Here is a 25,202-nt window from a genome sequence, read left to right as displayed (position 1 = left end):
GCACCGGCAGACAAAATAGGAGCACCTGCAGTTCCCTCCATGGGATTTTGAGTATCAGCTGCTGCCCAGCTTCTCTCTTGCACACCGAGGGAGGCTACAAGAGAAAGGTGGTCCAGGGTCCTGTGGAGATGAGCCTTTTATCCCATAACCTAACACAAGGCGTCATTTTCATAAAGATAGATATGACCTAGATCAGCATACTAAAAGAGGTGGATTTTCATCTATACGTACACACAAACATGTGTGCGCATCATGACAAAGCAGCAATAAAAATAAAATAGCGTGGCTTCTCTTCCAGGTTAATTATTGCTTTCTAAAGCGTGTATAATATTCGTCACTACTATTTGAGTATCAAAAGGTCAGTTCTGCTAATATCTCTTCCCCAAGGCTAGCACTGGAAACCTGGGCAGGACACTTGAGCAATGACAGTTAAACTAAAATTATAGCATTGTGAAGTCCAAATTGCACAGAAACTGTAATCAGCATCAAGACTGCAAGCTGTTTAAAGAATACAGATCCATTTATATCTCAGAGAAGGAAAAGCAGCACAAAGCGGCTATTACAATTCTTGATTCGCTCTATACATAGCTGTACAACAATAGTTTCTGACCTTTCTTCTGAAAACAAACAAGGCTCTTACTTTCAATATTGATGCTTTCCACAAATTGCTACCTGCACCTTAATTTACTGATTCTGGATTGTTGCTACTCATCTTGCCAGATGCTTCACTCTGATTCAATTTTCTTTCTCCATAACTAATGTCTGCCTTCAATTTTGCTAAACCCTGTCCCAGGAGATAGGTCAGTGTGATAGTTTCCATTTCACAGAAAGAGAGGAGTTAAGCGACTCACCTGAGACAACACAGTAACCGGCGGAGCCAGAAGCACAACTCCTGTTTTCCTTTCCGTATCCACCACTGGGAAAACCACTGTGTGGCTACGTGTTGTGAATCTCCCAAACTGGGAACAACAAGGAGCACTTCTGGTGCACGTATGTGCAAGTGTATGCAGGCGGCGTAACCGTGTGCAGGGTGCGTATGTTATTCTCACATACATGAACAGATAATTTGATTGCAGTCCAAAGGGAAAATTAGGAAGAATATCATCTCCCTCCCTTTACTTCCATAGGCTCCTAGCATGGGCACACATGAACGCACACTTACCCACAATTACCTATCCATAGGGAGAAGGAAATGGAAAGGTGAGGAAAAATAAAGGAGTCAAAGGAGCAACTTAAATTCTCAAGATAAAGCAAAGTTGCTATAGCAACTGCTCCTCCCGTGGTACCACTCAACTTGACGGAAGCGACAGGTTTCTGATGCATCCTGCACCACTTAATACTTTTTCCAGGCAGCAAGTTCTCGCCTGCCAGAAATAAATTACGCAGCGTGCTCTAGGTAGAAGGAAGCTTTTCACCTTCTGTAAAACTCCTTTGGCAGGACTGAAGCACTGCCACTGCTGGGTATGCTACTACGCATCTATTTACATCTTTGTATATAGACTGACTCCGTGAAACAGATGTTTATATACCTTACCAGAAACACGGAGTCTGAGGAGGGTCTTGATCATGCAAAGGATCAGCAAACAAATCTGGGGACTCCTGTTTCTCCAGCACACATGAACGTGCTCAACTTAAAACACTCCAACATTTATAGCATAACTTGAACTAGCAGTTGTTCAGATAACCACAAATGCAGAATTGCCACCCAATTACCATTGCTCTCACTTTAGCACAAAACTTCCTTTAAGGATCTATGTTTGATGATTACTCATTGTGAGAACGGAACGAGAACACACAGATTTTCATCTTTGAGAGGTCCGTTATACTACCGTCTATTACATTGTATTATTTGAAATCGCTGCTCTGCAGTTTGAAGCATCGAGTATTTTATGGTTTTGTACCAACCTGAGCCTTTTGGTTAACGGAATCTGGGCCAAGAAAGGGGCACGGAAACGTAGTATTCTTCCCTATTTCTTCTTTAGGAACGAGGCCATACAGCAGCAGCAGTATTCAACTCTACAGGTTTATTAACGAGCTACCACGTGAGTCACTCATTTATTTTTAGAGACTTTGTAAAGTTTAAAAGTCATTGAGAACTAATTGCTACAATTGCAAGAAGGCTGCCAACTCGGCTGACCAGCTGGTATGGCAAAGGATGAAAAATCCCATTAACAACTCTCTTATACTACTGGCCGTGCCTGCGATGCATCCACCAGCTCTTCCTGCTTCTCTCTTTGCTTGCTTCACTTTACTTTTTAGTGGGAGAATTGAATAAAATCCCTTTAGAAACCCCAGTCACAGCTATCGAGACATCTCTGCTTCACATTTCCCTTCATTTCGCAACTTTGCGGTTCTTTCAAACAGCAATGTCACAAATGTTCTCACAGCTGACAATTAAAAGAGGCTTCATCTTCCAGCCAGCTCCTCACCATCCCTGTCAGATACCAACAAGGCATCCTCCCACCCCCCCTCTTAGGAGACCCTTGCTTACCCTCACCGAGTCCTGCTTCCTTTCTAGCTCGTAGCCGTGACAACGGGAGGATGGATGACATCCTTCCTCAAAGAGACTCTGGGGATGGGCATTTTAACATGAGACTTCTAAAAATCCCAAGTGACTGTAAAGTGAAATGTCTGTTTCAAGGACTTCGTGCAATTTTCCTGCACAGCTCCATTTTTTGGGGTTTGTTTGTTTTTTGGTTTTGGGGGTTTTTTTACAAGAAATTGCTTGCAATGGTAGGTATTTGAAATAGGAATCCCAGTGGAACAACTATCCTATTTGCCTTTACTTGGAGGACTGCTTACTAAAGCAGTATATTTGAACCCAAACTTTCAGGTATGTTTCTAGAGCTTTTAGACGTAATTCTTCTTTCGCTTACTCCACTCCAAACTTTAGTGCAACCAGTGGCATTACGTTAGAAAATTCATTATCGCTCAGTTTAGAGAAGTTGTCATCCTTACGAAGTGCACAACTATGAAACATTAAATCCGAACCAAATGCTAGCTCCCACTTTCAAGTCATTCTACCCCTCCCTATCCCTTCCACCCCCAGTTAATCACAAACAAAAGCCTATAAACAGAAAGGCATAAAGCCTATAAACAGGCAGATAATCAGAAACTCAACCACCCCTGCACGGGGGAGCGGCTATAAACTTAATCTGCGTGCTGTCCACTGAGACTTAATATCAAAGAGTTATTCCCAAGTAAATTTCACCAAATAATCTCCAGCGGACAAATCAGTGCCTTTAAATATGAAATCCACACAAAATACATAACCTAAAACCTTCTGTGCAGTGTCCAGTTCATACCAGTGAGTTTTATCTCCATGACACCACAGAAGTGGAGAAAAGGAAGCACGCAGCGACTGATATGGGCTGAAGGTTTGGCATAACACGGTAAGGCCATATCCATATAGGCAGAATGTTGCTTTGGGCATCTCGATTTTTTCTCTCTTCCCCATATTTTTAAGTAAAATAATTACACTTAATCAGCATAAAAGGTAACTAAAATCTCCATCTCAATTTTCTTAAATGTTAACAACTAAGATATTGCTCATCAGCTTCACTTGGTCCATTAAACTGGACTATGAAACTTAATTATGTCTGTAAAGAGTTTAGAGATCTTCAAGAGGCAACACAGAAGCAGATGTATTACTAGTTTAAATAGTGTAACTCCTCAACAACGGGAGTTTAACAAGCAAAGTCTAAGGCAGCCATTGTTTCCTCATCCCCTCATTTACGGTTACTGCTTGCAAAACAGCTCTCATTACATGGAATATGTCAAACTATGCTATCCTTTTTTCTTACTTCCACTAGCTACTTCACTGAGGTATGAGCATGGGTATGCGAGCAGGGTTACCTGTACACTAGTATGTCATCAGCAGAACTGTTATACTGAATCTGGTACATTCGAATCCCAGGGAGGTGATGCTGAGAAGGCCACTGGATAAGAGCAGAGGATGACGTCAGCTCAGCAACCACGACCACCTTCTCTTGCTGAGCCTTCGTTTCATTTGGAAAGCTTGACTTGGCAGATATGAGAATATCCGAGGGGCCAGGCTCTGTGTCTTTATCGCAGTTGGTGCTGTTAGCAAGGTTAGGGTACGGGGTAACAAGGAGTTCGACTGGAGCCGTCGACTCTCCTGCAGCATTCGATGCTATGCAGGTAAATGTGCCCTTGTCAGTCAAAGAAGTAACCAAAATATCCAGAGTACCATTCTCATAAGAAATCGTCCTAGATGTGTTAGAGACCAGCTTCCCATCGGGTGAGATCCAGCGAACGTAGGGATCTGGATCGCCGACAGCTTTACACTTCAAAGAGATGCTTTGGCCTTCTGTCACTGTTAGTTTTGGGGTTCGGTGCGTTATCATTGGGGGTTCGCAGACAAATTCCTCCTCTTTAATAGACCAAAAATATTTGCCCATCAGTTCTGGTGGAGAGGCACAGGTTTCTAGATCATCTTCTCTGGTGAGACGTCTCAGCCACACGAGTTCGCAGTTGCAGTGCAAAGGATTTCCTCCGAAGCTAAGCACCAGGGACGACAGCGGAGATCCTTTAGACTTGGCATACACGGGTATTCTGGAAAACAAAGGATCAGGAGGGATCTTTTTCAACTTGTTGGAAGTCATGTCTAGACGGGCAAGTTTGTGAAGGTTTGAGAAGATTCCCTCTGGCACAAACTCAATGAGATTATGATCCAAACTGACCGTATTGACATTAGAAAGTTTGGCAATTGTTTCCCAAGGAACGTTAACGAGATTGTTGTAGGACAGATCCAGGTCTTCAATTGTTTCAATAAAGTCATCCAATGACCCAGGAGAGATATAGTTTAATTGATTGTTACTGAGTATTAAATGCCGAAGGTTAATTAAACCTTTGAAATGATCTTCATTGATGTAAGTCAGTCTATTACTATCCAAGTGTAAGGCGTGAAGGCCTTTAAGATCAAAAAATGCATAAGGCATGATTTGACTTATTGTATTCCTCGATAGTGTCAAATGAATTAGATTAGTCATGTTTGCAAAATCTTTTCTCCTAAGTGTAGTGATAAAGTTATCCATTAACCTTAGTTCTGCTGTTCTCCTGTCAATACTGGGGGGCACAAAGAGAAGCCCCGTCTTCGTACAGAGAATTGTGAAGGATGGAGACAGGTTTTGACACATGCATCTTTTGGGACACATCATGGCCTTCACAGCTGTGCTAATAACCAGTAGATAGACAACCAGCCTTTCCATCGTAAGAAAAATAACAGACCTAAAGGGGGAAAAAAAAAAAAAGAAATCCACGTAAATATATTTTAATTGGGCATTAGAAATAAGTTTACATTGAAGCTTTCATTACAAGTCCAGCTGGGCAAACTGGAAACACCTTCCGAGACAATATAAAATTACCTGCTAATATTAACTTGGATGTTTTTAGAGCTAAGAGCTTCTAGTTCTGTGCTAGTTTGGCTCCGCTCTCCTCCTGACAGCAACGCTTCAGATGGACTGTGAGGCAACACTCCATCACTACTGCTGCTCTGGGATGTGCTAACAGGGTTATCTACCTACTAGCAACTCTTCACAACCAACGGTGTTGACAGTTGTACTTTAATAGGTGGAACAAAGCAAGATGGGAAGCTGATACTTGGTGAGAGGAATGGGAGGGGAAAAAGCAAATAAAAATACAGGATTTTTTAGGTTAAAAGTACCATCTACATAACTTTCTCTACATACGTCTGACTCTTTGCGGGGGCTAGAACCTCATTTCAACCTGTATATCACTTCGTTACTTTGTGATTATGCTCCCCTCACTTTTTTGCTGTTATAGATGTCCAACAACTTTTTTGTCTTACCCCTCAAGCTCATCTATGCCCCTCCTCAGTCTTACCTGTCCCAAGCAGTGAGCTATTTGCAGAAATGCATGCTTTAAGGAAAAGGCTTTTTTTGCCCAGGAGGTGGCAGGGATCTAAAACTTCTACAGCAAATAAGAAGGAGAAATACCTTCAAAGGCATTTCTGAAAAGCAAGTCTGTGTTCAATCAAAGAAGCAGGTATATATTTTTTTCTGTGCGGCACAGGTATCAGCTTTAGAAAACTAAATTTCATAATTGCACATGGGTTTGGTCAATGAAATTATCTCTGTGAAATCTTGCGTATGCCAAGTTATTTCCCATTGTATCTGAAGTGCTTGCCTGCTATACCAAGGGTAGATTTTCATTTCTACTTTACCTCCAGCTGGCTGGAAAATTGCTAAGCATTAAGTGTGGTGACTCAAGCAACCATGAAGGCTAAAACTCCCAGTCTGCAATGTAAAGGACTCAAACTATGTGCTTTGTGCGAGTGTCCTGATACAACCCAATTCCAAACTCCAGCTGGCAAATCCTCCTCTGAAAGAAGGGTAGTGGTCTTTTTGCAAATGAGCACATGTAGTTTTACTTCACCTATAAGCTTCAGCACACTGGAGATCACAGCCACTTAAAGTTAGTTCCATGTGACAATTCCTTCATAAAATGCAGCGTAAAAATAATCAACTACTGCCTTTGAGAACAAGCAATGCAACACAAGACATGGTCCTCAGTTTAGCACAAAGTTGGAGACAACAGCATAATCTGCTGAGTCAGCTATCTGTAAAAGAGACTACCAAAGCCTTTGATTACAAGGGCACAATTTGCTGTAAGTCAGCAGATTCTTCCAGTGTGCTTCTTTGTGGTTTGGGTTTTTTTTGTTTTGTTCTGTTTTACTTTAATGATTTCCATAAATTAGAGCTCCTTTACAGGGCAACACATCTTTAAGATATAGAATTACCGTATCACGGTTGCAGAGTCTGGAAATTAGTTTGGTTAGATCAAATTTAAAGCTCCACAGAGGGGAAAAAAGTTATTAAAATTAACCCATCGCTTACACAGTATTACTACTTCAATTTGGAGAGCATGAAACTCAGGCTAAACCATGTGCTTACCTTTTAACCAGCGCTACGCATTCACTTAATTAGAGGTTAATCTTTAGGTATATGCAATTCTGATCAAGTCTCTGCGAAATATTTTGTAAAAAATAATAAAAAAAAAAAGAGACAAACCAATCAACCAGTCCCTCTCCAAAACCTCTGAATGGTTAGAGCACGTACAGTACGAGAGGCTGAGAGGACAGGGCTTAATCAGCCTGGAGAAGAGGCTTCAGGGACACCCCGTAGTAGGAACCTTCTCGTACCTCCAAGGAGTTTATCAAGGAGACGGAGCCAGGCTCTTCACAGCGGTTTGTGATAGGAGATCAAAAGACAAGGGGCAGAATTTAATACAACTGAGGTTCAAGCTGGATACAAGGAAAACCCCTTTTCACCGTGAGGACTGTGAAGCAGGTTGTCCAGAAAAGTTGCGGGATCTCCATTCTGGGATGAGGTGACTGGACAAAGCCCTGATCCCAGATCCCAGAGATCAAAGCTAGGATCCCAGAGCTGACCCTGCTTTCAGCAGGAGATGGAACTACAGACCCTCTGAGGCTTCTTCCCACCTGTGTTATCCTATGACCGGTGAATAACTCCACATTTTTCACATCTCGGCTGTAGCTCTACAAACCGTAGCCTCTGCCTGTCTGATTTAGTGCTGGTTTCAAATTCCAATTCTGAACATCACTTTTTATATTTGAGCGTGTCAGTTCTACGTAGAAAACGATAAATTTTCTGTTAAGAACAACTGAGTTATAGGAAAACAAATCCTACAGTAGAGTTTGCACAAAGCTAGTTCACTTTATACTTACAAGTTTTTCTAATAAGCATCTAATAAGCATCCTCTTAGTAATGTCCTGCTTCCTGATCACTTTTCTCAACAGCTTTTAAGATATTTAATATAGTGCATGACAAGCTTTATCTTTCAAATGTTTGCTTTTTTAAGAAACCCATTTCTACTGTCACTCCATCCTGCGCTCCGAACCCTTCTCGCCTCTAATGGCTCCATCTTTTCACTCCTGCTAGGTACAAATGATTAACGGATGCGCAATTATCCCAAAACAGGCTGCTGTGCAATATTGTAATTCCCTTGTTTTGTCATTAGCAAATATTAATGCAATTTTAATGGATTAACTGCCATCTAGGCTATAAGAAACCAGTACAAAACCACCTCACTTAAACCATTATTCTGTTAAAAAATAATTAAATGTTACTACTGTGAAACCATGGCACTAAAATTAATGATTTTAGAGCCAACAATGAACATAGTGCAATTACTCTTACAAACTATATAACAAGTCGCAAGGAAATTGTGACTCGTAAAGAAAAGCTGCATGTAAGTGAATTACCGCTACTGCTCCTGATTCTTGGTAAAAGCGGGTTTGGCTCTATCACCTAAAAACTGCATCAGGAACATACCCAATTGCATGATAATACAGTAGTATTTTTAAAGACAGTTTAATCCACACCACCTCAACAGAAGGCAGTAAAAGAAATAAATTTCATGCTTATAAGACTACCCACAGATCTAGGACATGGGGGGAAAAAAACTGCTCTGAACCGTTGCTTCTTGACTCATTTCCTCATTGACCATCTGCACGGTTGCAGCTTAAAGTTCATGCAAAAAAAATGGTTGAGGTAGTCACTTAATTCCAAAGTAATAAAGACTTCTAGAATAGAAGAGTTCCAGTTGGAAAGGACCTACAACGGGGGGGACATGTTCAAGATACGTGCTGAGAGACAGGGGTTTTTTTGCTGTTTTCCTGCAGCAAAACATTACTAGGTTACCATTCGCTGTCATTTGTAGTCTAAATGATATTTAAAGGAAGGGATATTTAATTCCAAACAAGTCACAGCTATTGACCTATTAACTTTGTTCTGTTGGAAAGCGTTCAGGTTGCCTTCGCTGTAAATATAACAGATTTTCAAGAGCTTTAAATTGGTACTATAGTATAGAGGTTTCTTACAGTCTGCAAAACACGCACACGCTTCGGTGTGAATAATGATGCGTAAAGATACTATTTTACCAGCTTTAAGGAAGAAATTCAATCTTCCAAAAGAACGGTCCTTTGCTAGGGAACAGCACCCTTCTCCAATACAACACACATTTATTTCAGCGTAATCTGTTTCCCCCTCTTGCACCTTGCTATTCATTTTACTGGAATTAGCAGCAAAATATATTCAAGTACATGGTTTCTATTCTATACTGGTTTACGCTGCATCTATTCGGCATTCATCCACATCTTTCAGCGGTGTTTAAGGGATGCAGCTTTTGTTGGGTTTTGGTTCACTCTCCACTGAATTGGGTTCCTGACTCGTGTGTAGAAGAACATAATCTCCAACCATTCTACACCCAGACCTATGCCACGTCTAATACTGTCATCGTTATCCCACCATCACCTCCGTCTTTGCCTGTGCAAAGACATGTCTTTCTGCTATTTTTGAGCACGCACTAAAGGCTTGCTAAATCTGTTATTCTCTTACCTACACCATTTAATTGCCTAGCGCTGGCCTCGCACAGTACCCTGAATACAAAAGCTGCAGCAGCATCAGCTTCTGATCGTACTCGGGTCTTTCTGAAAGAGACCTTGGCTCCCTACAGCACAGAAATATTGATACACAGAAGATGGCAAATAGATACTAGGTATTAGAAACACGTAGAAATTAGAAGATAGATGGAAATTAGAAATTATAGATCCCCTATTTCTTGCACCCTCATCAGGCAGAAACGCAGCCTGAGATGTATCATCCACGCGAGCATTGCTTTTCAAACAAATAAAATTAAATCTGGTACACAAGATATTTCTGCAGAGGCTATCCGCTGCTGAGTTCGGCCGGGATGAACAGACCATGCTCCTACATATTCCAAACGCAGATTTTTTGACTGTCGTACTGCCGTGACAACCTGTTCATTGCACAAGGCAGGTGCTCGCCATCTGCATCCGTAGAACAAAAAAAAAAAAGCTTTTTCTTGAGGGAGGCTTTATTATTACCCTTTTCTGATCCAGAATTAACCACCACATTGGAAAAAAAGTCTTTTTAATTTACAATAAACAATGTGCTTAATTTAGTGTCGCTTGCCCCACCTGTAACAGCAAGAAACACTTCCAATAAATGTTTAAGAAGTATCTTGCCCATTTTCCTTCCTCTTTTTTTTTTTTTTCTTTTCCAAGACCACTGGGAGTACATCTCTATATACACGTGGGCACAGAGCAGATTAGCTGCAAATCTGGTAGCCAGCATTTCTCCGAACCCAAATCACCATAATTAATATCAATACTAGGATTTTTTTGTATTTTTTTTTAATCTAGTTCACAGCATAATAGGAAAACCAAACCATTGAATATTAAAAATAACGAAATACAGAATATTTATTCTTTTTTCCTGGCATTTTTTTTTTAGACATGTCAACTGTGCAAGTGAACTCATTTGCCTTTTCCTTTATCACTGGAAGGTGGCACAAATAATGTCCACCTGTGCATGGTTATCGCCTGCCACTCCTCAAGTGGATGGCACTGGGGAAGTGTATTTATAACACACCCAAAAAAAAAAAAAAATCACATTTCCAACCCACAATATAGAGGGGCAGAATAAGAAAACCAGAAGTAAAAGCACAGCAATAACTTTCATCTCCGTGTTCATTTTTGCCTCACCTAATTCAGTCATCTGTCAAGTGTATTAGCAGACCTGAAAATCTTTTTTGTTTGCTTTGTTGTTGGGGTTTTTTTTTTGGTTGTTGGCTTTGTGTCCCCCCCAAAAAAAAAAAAACAACCCCAAACCAAACTGGTTTCTGTCCCATTTCCTAAACTTTAGTGCATACTATATACCGAGGAAGGTACAGAAGGAATTACCACCAAAAGGTTAAATGCTTTATGGATTTATTGTGTGAATATCTGCACTCCTTCCCTCTTTCTCCTTCCTTTCTCTAAGGGCCAAAGAGCTCATGATGAGCTGTGCAGATCTTTTTTTCCTCCACAGAAAATCCTGAACTGGAGCCATTTAATCTATGGTTGAGGTAGCCAGGACACCACTGTAAATTAGGAAACAGAAATAGCTCCTGTGGGTTTTGATGAATGGTCCAAGGTCTCCTGAAGATATACTTGATGAAAAGCAGAAAGTGAATTATATATTGATGTTTTATTTAAGGACAGAACAGCTTCTGGTGCAGAGAGCCTGGAGGTAATGCTACTTCAGAGTTACCACACTGATAAACGAGCTGTTCTTAGTCATGCTGTGTATCTTTTACAGAGGCTACTCAAACACAGCCAATATTAGCAATTAGGAGCATTCATTCTTTATTGGAAGATCTATTCTGAATTGCAGCACATCCCACCACCAAGTCCTAGCACATTATACCCAGTGAAGTGTTTCATTACGTGTAAAACCATATCGTTTTTATCTCGCTGGCTTCACCGTCTGCTGCTTGTACTGGGGAATTTGGTGCACAAACAGTTCCACCTTCGGCTGATGTGAACCTCGTGCTGCAGGTGATGCTCTGCTAGCGAGCACCTCTGAAAATCTGTGAGAATCACAGAGAATTTTCCTGTAATCCCCACTTGTGCAAGGACTGTTTGAGATCATCTGACTGTTAACATCCCCTATTTGACAACGAAGCTCTTGGAAATATATAAAGCACATCACTCTGTTGGGGCAGTGAATTCAAGATGAACATGCGGGTTTTTTGGATGTTGATTCTTTGATTTCTTAAGATGCACAGACAAGCACAATTAAGACCAGGACAGCTCTGTTCAAAAACGTTCCTTTGAGGGAAAGACATAATGATCGTAGTAGAAAAGTGCTGTATAGTTTAGATCACACCTTCTTACTCAGGAAAGGCAAATTAGATCCCTGATGGAACAGGTCCTTGGCCCCATTGGGTCTGGTGGATTAATGCCAGCAAAATCCCTGAAAGTTTGTAGCTCTGTATTAGAAAACAGCTCCTGGTCAGAACTTCCTACCAGGAGATGGAGAAGTTGAGGCCTTTTATCAAAGCAAAAATACTGCTCTTTAAATGCCTGGAAATTTAGGAAGAGAGGCATGATGGAAGCAGGGGACTGTTCTGTGTAAAACACCGTGCACCAACCACCGAAGAAAATCGCAGCTCCAGCTTTAAGACTCTCTCAGCTCCTCAGAGAGGTTGTTGGAGTTTTTATTTTAGGATAGTCTGGAAGCAATTTGGCGATATATTTTACAAGACTATAAAAAACACAAATGGCTCTTAACGACACTGAAAAGGGGAACTTTTGCTGCTTAAACCGAAGTAATCTTATTAGAAGGACCTGGGTAGACTTTTTGTGGATAGTTTCTAGACATACTTTAACCTCCGTAACATAAAATGCCATAAAATATCCCTCTCCGGGTAAAGAGGGTGGGAAGATGAGTCAAGGATCTTAAGTCTCCATCGCATATGACTCCATGCTGATATGGACAGTTAATATTTGCAGTACGGTTAATTGCCCCTCAGTTGTTTAACATCAAGTATTTGGATACACAATGAACCATCCCTGCACGCTCTGCAGTCTTGCCTAATCTGGTCACTCGAGCACGGTCCTAATTTCTAAGGTTAATTTAGTTTCCTATCATCACAACAAACTGTGATGCTTTCTAAAACAATTTTCCAAACAACCTGGCAACCTGTAGTCTTGCCACTTCACATCTCGCCTAAGCCTTTCATTGTTCCGCCCGGTATAAAAGAGGTCCGATTACGACCTTTCCTCCTTCTAAACCCAATTCCAGCATCCTGCCATACGTGGAAAACGACAAATTGATTTGAGAAGGTATTTAGCCGCAGAAGATGCTCTGGGAGATGGCGGGTAGCGTTGTTAACAGAATTCAGGATTCCTCCCTGCGGACCATGCTCGGCAGATGCTGTCGCAGCCCGCGCTGTACCACCACTCGTGTTCAGCTGTTGAGCTGACCCACCTCTGCCAGCTTCTTACCATCCCATAGCCTACTGTCAGCCCTTCAATTCCACGGGTTTCATGTCTTGCTGCATCCCAATCTCCAAGTAGAAAAGCCCTTGCAAATAAATATCAGCCTCAGGGATGCATATTCCAAAGGGAAGCTTCTGGGATCACAAAAATCAGGAAACAGAAGCACTTTGCTCCTGTGCCTGTCTGCCCTCAGGTCCGCAATGATTTAAATCATTAAGGGTGGAAGTGTGTGAACTGGATGCCCTGGCTTCGGCTGGGGATTTCATAAAGGCTTTGCAAAATGGATACAGAGAGATATGCACCACACAGAACAAAATTCATCCAAAGGCAGGTATCACATTCCCTGCTGCTTGCTCCCTTGCTAAAGGCCAACTTGCTACAGCCAGCCCTTAACAGTTCTGCTGGAGAGAAAAAAGAAAAAGATTTAAAAAAAAAAAAAAAAGGTATGCAGACTTGCATGCCTATGCAAACCCCCTGACATGAAGCTTTGTTAATGCACTTGCTGTTAACAGAGAGGGAGAAGGGACTGCCCAAAGCTCCACGAGACTCCGCGTAGAAGCCAGCGATCTAAGGCACCGGTGCTAAAAATAGCAAAAAGGGGCCAATTATGAATGGCACGCTGCCGAAGTGCCGCAGTGCCGGGAGCTGCGGCATCCCGATAAGCGTACCTGCGAGACACGGTGCATCTCCCTGCAGGCTTCAGAGCCAGATTACTGCTGCTTTGCCTAAAAAGACAAGCGCCGGGGTTTTCTGATTTGCACTGAAGCGATGCTCGCGCAGCAGCTGGATGAAATACAACCAACTCAACTTTGTGGCAGCCCTCAAAGAACTTGGCGACAAAACTCTTCGCGCTGCATTTGCATTTCCTACTTATGCTGGTGTCGCGTAGAGGTGACAGCCACTTTCTTCCATCGCAAGGCAGCTTTCAAGAAGGGTGTGTAACCATTGCAAGGGGCTATAACGGCCTCATGACCACTTCAGCCAAACCTGCATGAAACGCCCCCGAGATCACTTTCCATGACCTTCCACATTCAGGTTTACAAACCGCACGCATAATGCAAATCGTGCTGCGCTCTACGATCTGACGCAGAGGGGTGTCTACGCACCTCCAAAGTCTGATATTAGTGTGTTTTTTGGTAAAAGCACTCACAAAAGTATCAGCAAGGACAATTCACTGTGCACTTACTATATTAGCTATTGCAGTCTTTCAGAAAATAATTAAAAAACTTATTTACGATTTTTCCCTTCATGAGATTATCCACTCTATTCCAAACGATGGTTACAGAACACAAGCAAGTTCTGGCATGTCTGTCGATTAATTCAGTGCCACTAGCTGTTTATCTCGACAGGCTGCAGAAATGGGCTGACAGTTCTCATGAAGTTCCACAAAGGGACAAAGTGCAAAGTCCTGCACCTGGGGAAGAACAACCCCATGCCCCAGTCTATACCAAACAAACCTAGGGAGAAGTTTGTACGAAGATTTAAAACCAAGTGCTCTACAGCTCACTGCAAAAGCTTATCCGACACCAGCCTTGGTTGCAAGTAGAAATTGTCGCAGCACTTCAGTTTCGTGGCACCTCTTAAATGATCTCACTTTATCGGTCAAGACTGCTGTAGCAGCATTTTCCTTTGGGGTTGCTGCACACTAATAATTACAGTATTGCCACTAAAAAGCTACACGGTCTTCTAAAATATTCTGTACGAGGAAATAGGTTGAGACAGCTCTATTATGCTGTTAAAAAGACTCACAGATTCTCTTAAAGCAGTCTTAATGAAAGAGTGGAAACAAGCAGCGGCAGGAGGTCAAGACAGTGTCAGATGTGAGGAAGGGGGGAAAAAAAAACCCCTATTAGAAATTTATTACTCAGTCTTTGAATATGAGATGATTCTTCAAGCCACAAGAACTCACCCACTTTCTCTGCGAAACAAATGGAAAAATGCGTTTACTGTTCACCGAACCACGCTCAAAGGACTGACTTATTAATTGTGGGATTTTGATAGCGCTTAGGCCTTCTGCAAGCTATTCAAAAGGACCAATTTCATCGCACTAAGTCCTCTATCAATTACTCCCTTCCAGTGATGATTCATGAACTCTCGCATGTTTGATTTGTAAACCTCAGGGTGAGGAGTTTGCTGTTGGCAACGGGCAGTAGAAGGGGACAACGCAGTCATTTCCCGATGCCTCAAGGAGCGGAATCCCAGTTGCTATTAGCTGGGGATCCACCTGCAATGGCAACCTCTCAATTGCACAGCTGCTACATGAGCTTCCCTAACAGGGCTGTGAGAATCCTTCCGAGTTTAAAGCTGGAAGGCAAATGTTTGGGAAGTACTCGGAAAACTGCAGCGTTTTCTCTGCGGAGAAGAATCCAGAGTTCTGCACAATTATCTACTCACTTTATGAATTAATAAAACCTCCTGCTTAGGGAAGAGCTTTAGCATCGCAATTGGAAGCGGCAGGGCTGTGCCTGTGCACTGGGTCTCTGTTACAAGGCTGTAAAATGAAATCTTGGGTGTGCAGCTATGGTTGTACAACAAGATGCGCACGGTCCCCGGTAGGAAACTGCTCCAGGATACAGCAGAAAAAATACCAGCAGTTGGGCTTTACTCGCTTACTACTTGTATAAACATTCATATTGCAGATAACATCGCACCGTTGAAATGCAAACTAAACAAAAAACACCAAAACCCACGGCGCACAATACAGCAATTTCTCCCTACATAATACTACTTTCTGAAACCACTTCTGCAGGTTTTCCCATTCTCGCGATTGTTACGGACCGTTAATTCACAGTAACCAGACCACAGACATTAGGCGACTTGATATTATTTGGAAGTATATTCAGCCACGACGTTCAGTGAACTGCATGGAACGATCTGTTGAAGACTGACACCCTAAACCATACTATGACGGACTGAGCAGGGAACACAAAAAAATGTTGACCTTACTTGCAATCTCCTTCAGTGGCATTAAACATCCCGGAGAGTCACGTTTTGCATCACAGACACTATAAACTGCTATTGCTGCTGTTAAGAGAAGAACATCTACTTTTCCCAGAGCCATCCGCTGCCTCTACTTAGAAAGCATTTCTCAGCAATTCCCAGCGTCCTCTTAAAATGTCAGCACGGCGTCCGTCCCACGTGAATTACGACCTCAAACCAAACAGCGTTGTCTGCAGGCCAAGCCTGCATGGGAACCCACCGAGATGAACATAAGGACCGGCTGCAGGAGATGCTGCAGATGAGTCAGGTTGGAGCGCTCTTCGCTTTGAGTCACTGTTGAATCAACGTCGGATTGTGATACTAGGTGTCACGGTGCTGCCTTCTTAAAAAGAAATCATTATGCATCAGCTCTTCTCTCTCGCACTACTGAAAGAGGGAAAAGTGGGATTTTTATGAAGCGAAACACCAAGTAATGAAGTATCCACCTACTACTATTAGGCATTTGCTACGAGAAGATGTTCAACACTAAGTGTTACCAACTCAACTGTTTCCACAGCCCAAAATGTTTTACAATTGATGACAGCTAATGACACTTATAACAAGGCTGGCAGACAATAATTTCATTACAAATCCCATGCCACCACCGTTCCCACCATTCAAAGTCTAACAAGCATAAAATTGCATGCTCAGTGTGTATGCAGGCAGGTATGTCATTACTCTGACAAAGAAATGATAGTATTTGTAGACAGTGCGTTAACAAAAGAATAATATTCAGATGAAAATCACCTTTAGTTCAATATGAAGAAAGTGGGTTGTATAGAAGAATAGGTCTCTCTTTCTATAGAAATATTTCATTCTTCCCAAACTTCCCCTCTTCCCAGTAGCTGATTGAAGATTAGTCACTGAGCAATGGATTTCAGCGCAAGCGTTGTAAACCTAATCGCTCTCCTCCTTTCCAGCTCTGTACTAGGGAGCTGAGATCACCGTAACATCAAGATATATTTTTAATTTTTTTTTTCTTTATGTAATTCCTTTCATCTTTACACAGTGCAAAATAAATCAAGTTACCCCTCCACTAAAATGCTGTGGGTGCTCAAAATTTAATCCTTAAGAATAAGGAGGCTGCTTTTAGCAAGACTTTAAATAAATGTCTTTGCTTAAAAGGAAAGAAAGTGCTCTTTACATTGAAACTGCAGTCCTGCTCATTTGCATTTGCGGAATTAATGGGAACGTTCAGATTGGTTTAGTATTGATGCATTTGAACAACTCATTCGGTGCTGGCACTGACAGAGGTATACTTGAGAAAAATCAGTCTACTGGAATGGAAAGACTCTTCTGTAATCCAATAAAGCGTGCTTTATCAGCTGATCTCTGCAATGCATCACTGAAAGCCATTTTGTTAGCCACTGGGAAGTCTCTTGCTGCAAACTGGCAGCGATACTTTCTTGCTCTCCCTCTCAATTGCTGTTTCATCTCTCGAGAGCATGCAACTGCCTTTATCTCTGACAGCTCTGAGCATTTGTAAGGCAGCAGCACCTAGAGAGAACAACTATTTTGGGCTGCAAAGGGTATCAAGGTAAAAGCTAAGCACGTTCCTCTGAACATCCGATGCACCTCGCTTTGGAACAGGGCTTACGCATGACCAGCCCAGAGACAAGCAAAGATTGTGACTATAAGCAGAGGACTGCTTGGTTTGTACCACTCAACAACTTCCTTTTCTCTTTAAGGAAAACCACGTCATAATTTCTTTATCAAAGCAGCATCCCAAATTCTAGCTCATTTTGGGAGCCCCATGAGCTCTACTGCTGTCTAGACAATCCACCGTCTGCAGATAGCACGGCAAATACGGCAGGATGGCGTAACAAAATGCAAGCAACACACGATAGGGCTCTGCTTTTGCAACGCAGGCACAACATTCAGGTTTTATTCAGTGTTTCCCCATCGCCTCTACCTTCTGCCCTGCTGCCAGGACCTAAATCTGCAGCAGAGCTGGGAGAAAAAAAAAACAAAGCCAGTCTCGGTCGCGTGCTGCAGAAAGTAATGAAACCATATCACGAAGCCATGTATTCTTGCCCAGCATGAAGCAGTTTCCAAAGAGACTTATAAACCCCTCGGCATCAAGATTAATGACTTTTTTTTTAAATTGCAATTGTTCAGAACAATTGTGCAAAGCTTGCTGTGTGTTCCTGTCCTCCTGGCTTGCAATTTCTTCTGTTAGCTTAAAGCAGGATCTTTCTCTCCTGCCTTCCCTGATTAATGCAGAAAATCAGAAAGCCACAGGTGCCATGAAATCAGAAGTTTGTAGGAAAAAACTCCTCGCTGAGCACACTTGTCAGGGGATGCCAGATCAATCAGCATAGCAATAAGAAACAAGCCCAATGCAAACACATATATACAGCAGATATACAGACTGGTACTTTACTGTGCCCTACCCAAAGGTCTAAAATGACACTTTAAAAAGTGGAAAGTATTCTTGAGCCTTCGCGATAGTTGCTAACTCATCTATTTTCTCCTTGCTTGCCAAACGATTTAGCTTCACGGCCCAAAAATGCAGAGGGTCAGTGAACAGCTTCTAGCAATTGTCCCGGGATTACCAAAATGCAACTTCTTTGGTTCTCCCACAACCCAGCAGCCCTGCTCTTCCCTTCGCCTCAAACCAGCCTGACATCAAGAAGCCCTTTAAGATCGTTGTGCTTAAGTGCATCTCACCAGATAATTGCACCATGCAAGGAAGCGATGGAGTATTTCCCTTTATTAACGTAAAGCTACAGAGGTGGCTAATAATCCGGTATGCTTCTTATTAATCAATCCATGCTACACGTGGAACTTAGTCAGCAGGCTCTACCATCATTCTTAATTTGCCTTAATAATTGGGATGGTGTTCAAGAAGCATATTTGTGCTGCAGATATAAAATTCTTGTAGGAAGGCTGCCACAGAAGGCAAAGATGTGCGGAGAAGCAATTTGATCCAAATGGAGCATGCTGGATATATATTCTAAGATGACATATTAGTTCAAAAAAAAAAATTCATCGAGACAATTAACACACGCTTCAGACATCCATACAAACCAAAAATCTTCAGAGGAAGGTAGTTAATGTACCGCCACATGGTATATAATTATTTTATTCCGGCTTATACTGTGTTTGTCACTAGCCAGAGCACGTTGAAAAGCTGATACGCCGCCTTAGAAGGACAAAAAGGATGCTGAAAGTTAATCTAGACTGACATTTTTATTCAAAACATGAAAGATACAGCAGACTGGGGAAATAAAAGAAACTAGCATGTGTAAGTGCCATTTTGACCTTTGTAGATAAAGGATTCAGAAGTATTTGGGGGAGGCAAAAAAAAAAAAAATCAAGCTCCTCAAAGGTTGTAGCAAAGTAAGCATCAAAAGTTACCACCATTCCCTTCAGAAATAAACGTTCAATATTTAATTAGACAATAATCTGCCAAACAATGCTTAAAAGGCTACTCTTTTCCTTTTTGAAATATGAATCCCATGCAAGTGACCCCTCTACCACAAAAGAGACGATCCTTCTGTATCGCAATTAATTCCTGACCACTAAGCATCCCTCAGATACGACTCTGATTTTGGCTTCGCAGTTGAAGAGCAGGATTAAGAGATTTTTTTTTTTTTTAATTTTTTTTGTTTGCAGTCTTCCTACACGGGAAGACTCGAGTGCTCTGGCAAGACAGATGGACAGACATTTGGCAAGATCTGCAGCCTTCAACAGAAAGGGAACAAGTCTCTATAATCATACAAGCACATCTGCTATACAGGAGACAAAACCCAATACTGGCTAGAAAAGCAACCTTCTCTTGGCCTCTAGAGAGCACCTCATTTGTAAAATGCTCACAATCCTCCAAAAAGGACTGAAGTGGAGAGCGATGTACGGGAGAGTTGAGATTGCCAGGTGGCAAGTTTGTTTGTATCCTGCAAATAAGATGAGACGATGACGGAGTCCTACAACAACATCAAAAAGCAGAGGCGGGGGGTGGGGGGGGATAATAATTTAAAAATCAATCAATCAATTGCTGAAATGCAAAATTTACTCCAGAGCAGCCAAAAAGGACTGATAAAGTATTAGTCTTAAATCTGACTTTATCTTGCAGGAGATAACGGTTGTCTAATGAGACAAACCAACCACAAGGGTCTCTAAGCCTCTAGAGCTTTGCTTACTATGAGAATTAAAAATGACGAGGGGAGGAGGAGAGAATTTAAAAAAAAAAAAAGGCAAAACAAAGCCTGCGTTTTAGGTTTTGGTGGGTTTTTTGGTTGCGGTTTTTTGGTTGCGGTTTTTTGGTTGCGGTTTTTTGGATGCGGTTTTTTGGTTGTGGGGTTTTTTTGTTTGTTTGTTTTTTAAACTATTTTGAATTGGATTATAAAACTACATAATGTCTTCTTGCTGCTGGTATGCATAATACGCACCGCAGGAACTGTCAGCGAAGGCAGACTATTTACGAGGGCCAATTAACACTGTTTTGTAGCTTATCTTGATTTCTGCAGCAGAGAACGGCAGCCTCTTCATGATGAGGTAGTTTGTCTTTACGACCCGAGCAATAATAAACAAATAAAAAGCCTTCCATTTCAGAACAGGGCTAAGAAATACCAACTGAAACATGCTCGCTCTAACACCGAGATCTCGACCCTTAGCAGGCGCGCGGGGTGGATTCGAACAGTTAATTAATCACCCACCATCTACAGTGGCTGTTTCTGCAGAGCTCTGGTGTAGCTAAAAGGAATTTTTTTTTTTTTTCCCCACCAGAGAAATTCCTTAAATGACAGCTCTTGGAGACAAAGTATTTTTAGAAATGAGAAGTGCACTGCTGAGCATCTCCAGTGAATGTTTAATCAGTGCTCAGTGAGCCTGGCTGAATACGGTTTACAAATGTTTGTATCCAAACATGGATTTTTTTTTTTAATTAATTTATTTTTTTTAAACACATCCTATTTCTTCTCTTTATCTGAGGTCAAGCCTGTGACTAGAAAAAGAGGCGGAGAGTGCCTCTTACTTAACATCACCGGGTTATATCATGCCCCACCTGTGTCTTCTAGAAATTAGCTGCAGGTACACCTTCAAGCTGTTTATGTTGTGCATAAATAAGGACATCTAAGTCACCTCCTTTAAACACCTTATTCCAGTTAAATTGGAACAGATAGTCAACACCACCAAAAAAAAATCCACAACGTTAAAAAAGAATAACACACCATGATTTCCAACACTAAGAACTTACCTAATCCAAGAGGAAAATGAACCAGTGTTTCTGGGCAAGAGCAAGCACCGCTATAAATATTGAATAAGGGTCTCAACACTCTCATTCTCCCAAAACACTCTACAGTATGTGAATTAATATTAAAAATGGAAGACTATTTGGAATTGTCCAGCACACAAAGACTACACGAGCACCAGAAAGCTTTATTTTTCTCTCCAGCATCTGGCAAGCAAAAGGGAGTCCAGCTCCACGGGCATCATTATTTAGCGCAATTCCCACACGTAGAACTGGTATTCATTGGGAAACACTTTTTTGCCCCTCATATAACACACAGCAGGTATGTCATGCCTCTCAGCCGTTAAGTACGCTGCTATACGGCTCTCACGGTATTTGTAAATTCTCTCCCTTTCCCCATAAATATTTTATTTCACTGACAAGGTCTCATTTTATGCATGGGAACGATCAACTACGCCTGAACCATTCCTGACAGCTGTTGGTTTTTATCTTCAAAACCTCGTATATCATAGGAAACCTCCCCGCAGTGATCTTGACACCATCACGTACCTGATGGCAGCACACCAGATCTTACCATGCACTGAATTAAGACAAACAGGACCCTCTGCCTTCTCCAAGGAGATGTTCAACCTTTCTTGACTATATTCTGCATGGAGATGAGTAGCATCTCAGTAGAGGAAAGACATGGACGTGTTGGAACAGGTCCAGAGAAGGCCACAAAGATGATCAGAGGGCTGGAACACCTCTCCTATGAGGAAAGGCTGAGAGAGTTGGGGTTGTTCAGCCTGGAGAAGAGAAGGCTCTGGGGAGACCTTATTGTGGCCTTCCAATACTTGAAGGGGGCTTAGAAGAAAGATGTGGACAGACTTTTTAGTAGGGCCTGTTGCAATAGGACAAGGGGTGATGGTTTTAAACTAAAAGAGTTTCTAACTCTTTTACTTTTTACTCTAAAACTAAACTAAAAGAGATTCAGAATGGATATAAGGAAGAAATGTTTTATGATGAGGGTGGACCAGGTTGCCCAGAGAGGTGGTAGATGCCCCATCCCTGGAAACATTCAAGGTCAGGTTGGACGGGGCTCTGAGCAACCTGATCTAGGTGAAGATGGCCCTGCTCATGGCAGGGGGGTTGGACTAGATGACCTTGAAAGGTCCCTTCCAACCCAAACCATTCTATGATCCCAGTGCTGAATTAAGGTTTCTCCTTTCCAAGCGCACACCGGTTTGTACAGGGTTTTTTTGGAGCGCAAGCTAACTGCCATATTTACACTGCCACTTTCTTCATCACAACACTGGAAAGCATAAAAGGGAAAACCCCACACAACACAAACCCCTTTCCTGCAGAAATGTTTTAGCACTTCAGAGACTGGCTGTTAAAAGCATACTTCATCATAACCTTCCTCCCCTAATTAAAATCGCTTCCGCAGGCTGAGGAATACAAGGGTATGGCTGAACTCAACCGCAGATGTCTCCGGGATTTTTTGACCTTCCAGAAGCCTAGGATTGCTCTTGAAAGCTGAAAGGTTTCCAAACGTTACTACTTAAAACATAAAGAATATTGTTTTTTTCTGATACTGCCTTTAAATGCCAGGCCAGAGAAGCGCAGCGTCAGCATTACTGGTAATTAAATGCTTTGCAAAGATGTTCCACTTTGTGAAAAGCATTATGGAAATCCAAGCTGCTCGTTGCTGTAGGATAACAATCAGAAAACTCCAGCCCTTTTTTTTTTTTACTATATTCATGTAAAATTTTTTATGCTCTTCCAGATAGCACTAGTTTAGCAGACGTTAGAAGTTAAAGCACATCTGACACTGTACTTACCTTGGTGACCTCGAAACTTTGAGCTTTTTCACACGCTTCTAAGTTTCCTAAATGTTCTCCAGAGTTTTGGCTAATAAAAAAGCAACTGATGAATTAATCTTTAATGCTCCGTGGTCTTGGAGGCTACGTTCCTTCCCTAAAACCACTCCTAACCCTCTCTGCAGAGCAGAAATATGAAATGCATTAGAAGTGATGAACAAATGTACAATTGCCGAGATTGGACTGGAGAAAGAACCAGGAATTGAAGCAACGCACACCCCCAAGGGGTCAGAAAAGTAGCAGTGGCAGCAAGTTAAAAAAGCCAAGTACAGTGAAGTGCATTTGGGAATAAGCCTAACGAACCCTTTGCTATCTTCTTCTTTCATTTAATTCATTTGTCCTTGATCCATCTTGCTTTAAAATGAAAGTCTGAAGAACTACACAGCAATTCTGCAACAACTGCCAGCGTAAAACTTGTAGATATATTTTACTCACTGATGGAATGTGTGACCTGCAGGTACCGTATCTGACCAGAGTCACTAATCGTACATAAATTTTTCCTCTTTCATTAACAACGCTCAGTAGGATGTTCCAAATTCTGTAGAACTGCAGATTTTTAACAGGATGTTTCAGAGACAGTACTGAGATAGTAGTTTTTCTGGTGGTTTATTGAAACAATCTATACAATTAAGTCCATTCTGGTGAATTAATTATCCCAAACTGGAGTAAACTATTAATAAACTGAATTATTCATGATTCAGTTCCTTTGCAGTATCTAACGCATACACCCTCCCAGGTTTTGGTGAGGGTGCAGGAGAAGCATGTAAATCCTTTGCATACAAAGCCCCCAGAAATGCAAGTAAAAACAGAAGGTGGGAAAGAATCCCAACATCAACCCCACCTTTCAGTCACTGGATGCATGAACTTTGCCTGGTAGTTCAGCCGCAGGTTGCAGTAGTTGACCTCAGCCTTTTTTCTATCCACCTCCAGCATCCTGGAGCATCTTCCTTGAAGAGTTACAATATCTGTATCCAAGATGAGGCACACGTAACTATATATAACACAGCTTTATGTCGCTGCTGACAAAGTGCCCTTGCAACTACGCCCATTTGCTCACTGCTAAGTGGCATTGCCCATGGAGACCTGCATACACTGGACAAGATTTGCCCAACAAATCTGGCAGAGAACACAGAGGGTTTTTAAAGTAATTTTCTGAGTCATAAAACCTACTGATAACTTCCCAACAACCTACAGTGCCGAACTAAGCAATGCTGTGAGCACAGAAACCAAATATTAAAACACAAAATAGCAAACCTAATTACTTGATGGCAAACAAAATAGGTGTAGATGACCTTAACGCAGTATTAGTCTAGGGGACTATTCATCCTGGCTGTAGTGACTATTGCCTTTTCTAGTTGCAGCACTTCATGTGTTCCAGTTGCTATTTGGGGTCGATGCCCTGTTCTCCAAAAATTGCTTTCTTGCTCTAAAGGAAGATTGTTTTCTTTCACGTGAACTTAATACCAAAACGCTCATCTCTGGAAACTGAAGAGATGGTAGTTCAAAAACAACGGATGCTCGGCCAGCATTTTTTTAAGGGGGATTTTACTGTTATTTTAATTTGTGTGAACGACCAAATACAAGAACATCGCTCTAACGCCTTAATGAAATATAAAAGGGCCCCTATCCTGATGGAAAAGGGGGAGGCTTAACCTATTCTTCCTTCAAAGTGACCTTCAAGTTGAAGGTCAAACCTGTACTGCTCTGTGCTGCTTTTTGGGAGTCTCCTGCACTTCCATGAGTGGTTCATTTCAGTGCAGAGTCCTCAAGGTAATGGATTCTCCATTCACATTCACAGCGCAGTGTTGTGGACATCCCGAAGTGGCCATCCATCCCAAAATTAAGAGGTTATGTTCTCTTCCAGAATTGCACTTTATCAGAAGCATTAGGAGTGACAATATTGCAGCAGAGGCAGCAGCTGCAAGGATTGAATACGGAATGGTACAGCAAAGTAGAAAGGGCAGCCAATCTCAACATAATCTTCACAGAAGCTCTTCTTCTAAACCAGCCAAAAATTGTTAAGAGACTCGTTTTCTCCAGAAATTAAAAGTTGCAGACATAGCCACACAGGCTCCAACATCTAGACTAGATACAAGGAAAACTTTTTTTTTTTTTTAACACAATGAGGGTGGTGAAAGACTGGACCGGGTTGCCCAGAGAGGCGGTAGATGCCCCATCCCTGGAAACATTCAAGGTCAGGTTGGATGCGGCTCTGAGCAACCTGATCTAGGTGAAGATGGCCCTGCTCATGGCAGGGGGTTGGACTAGATGACCTTGAAAGGTCCCTTCCAACCCAAACCATTCTATGATCTACTGTATAACA

General features: G+C 41.9%; 2 protein-coding genes across 5 annotated transcripts in view; one reads left to right on the top strand and one right to left on the bottom strand.

The window, feature by feature from the left end:
• Nucleotides 1–25,202, top strand: part of PPP5C (protein phosphatase 5 catalytic subunit) — a 263,787-nt gene that overhangs the window by 40,924 nt on the left and 197,661 nt on the right. The gene's annotated exons all lie outside the window — the stretch shown is intronic.
• LRFN3 (leucine rich repeat and fibronectin type III domain containing 3) overlaps nt 1–25,202 on the bottom strand; it is a 54,213-nt gene that overhangs the window by 7,335 nt on the left and 21,676 nt on the right. For 3 of the 4 annotated variants that reach the window (XM_072848797.1, XM_072848798.1, XM_072848799.1), the window contains one exon: nt 3,856–5,250. In XM_072848797.1, the coding sequence (XP_072704898.1) occupies nt 3,856–5,250 (1,395 nt within the window). Of the gene's footprint in view, nt 1–3,855; nt 5,251–23,720; nt 23,790–25,202 lie in introns of those variants that run through there. The other variant, XM_072848796.1, reaches the window with a different exon arrangement.

This window comes from Ciconia boyciana, chromosome 33 (assembly GCF_034638445.1).
Source record: "Ciconia boyciana chromosome 33, ASM3463844v1, whole genome shotgun sequence".
NCBI lineage: Eukaryota > Metazoa > Chordata > Aves > Ciconiiformes > Ciconiidae > Ciconia > Ciconia boyciana.
The sequence above is the reverse complement of the archived record's forward strand: the minus strand, read 5'-3'. Positions and strand labels throughout refer to the sequence as shown.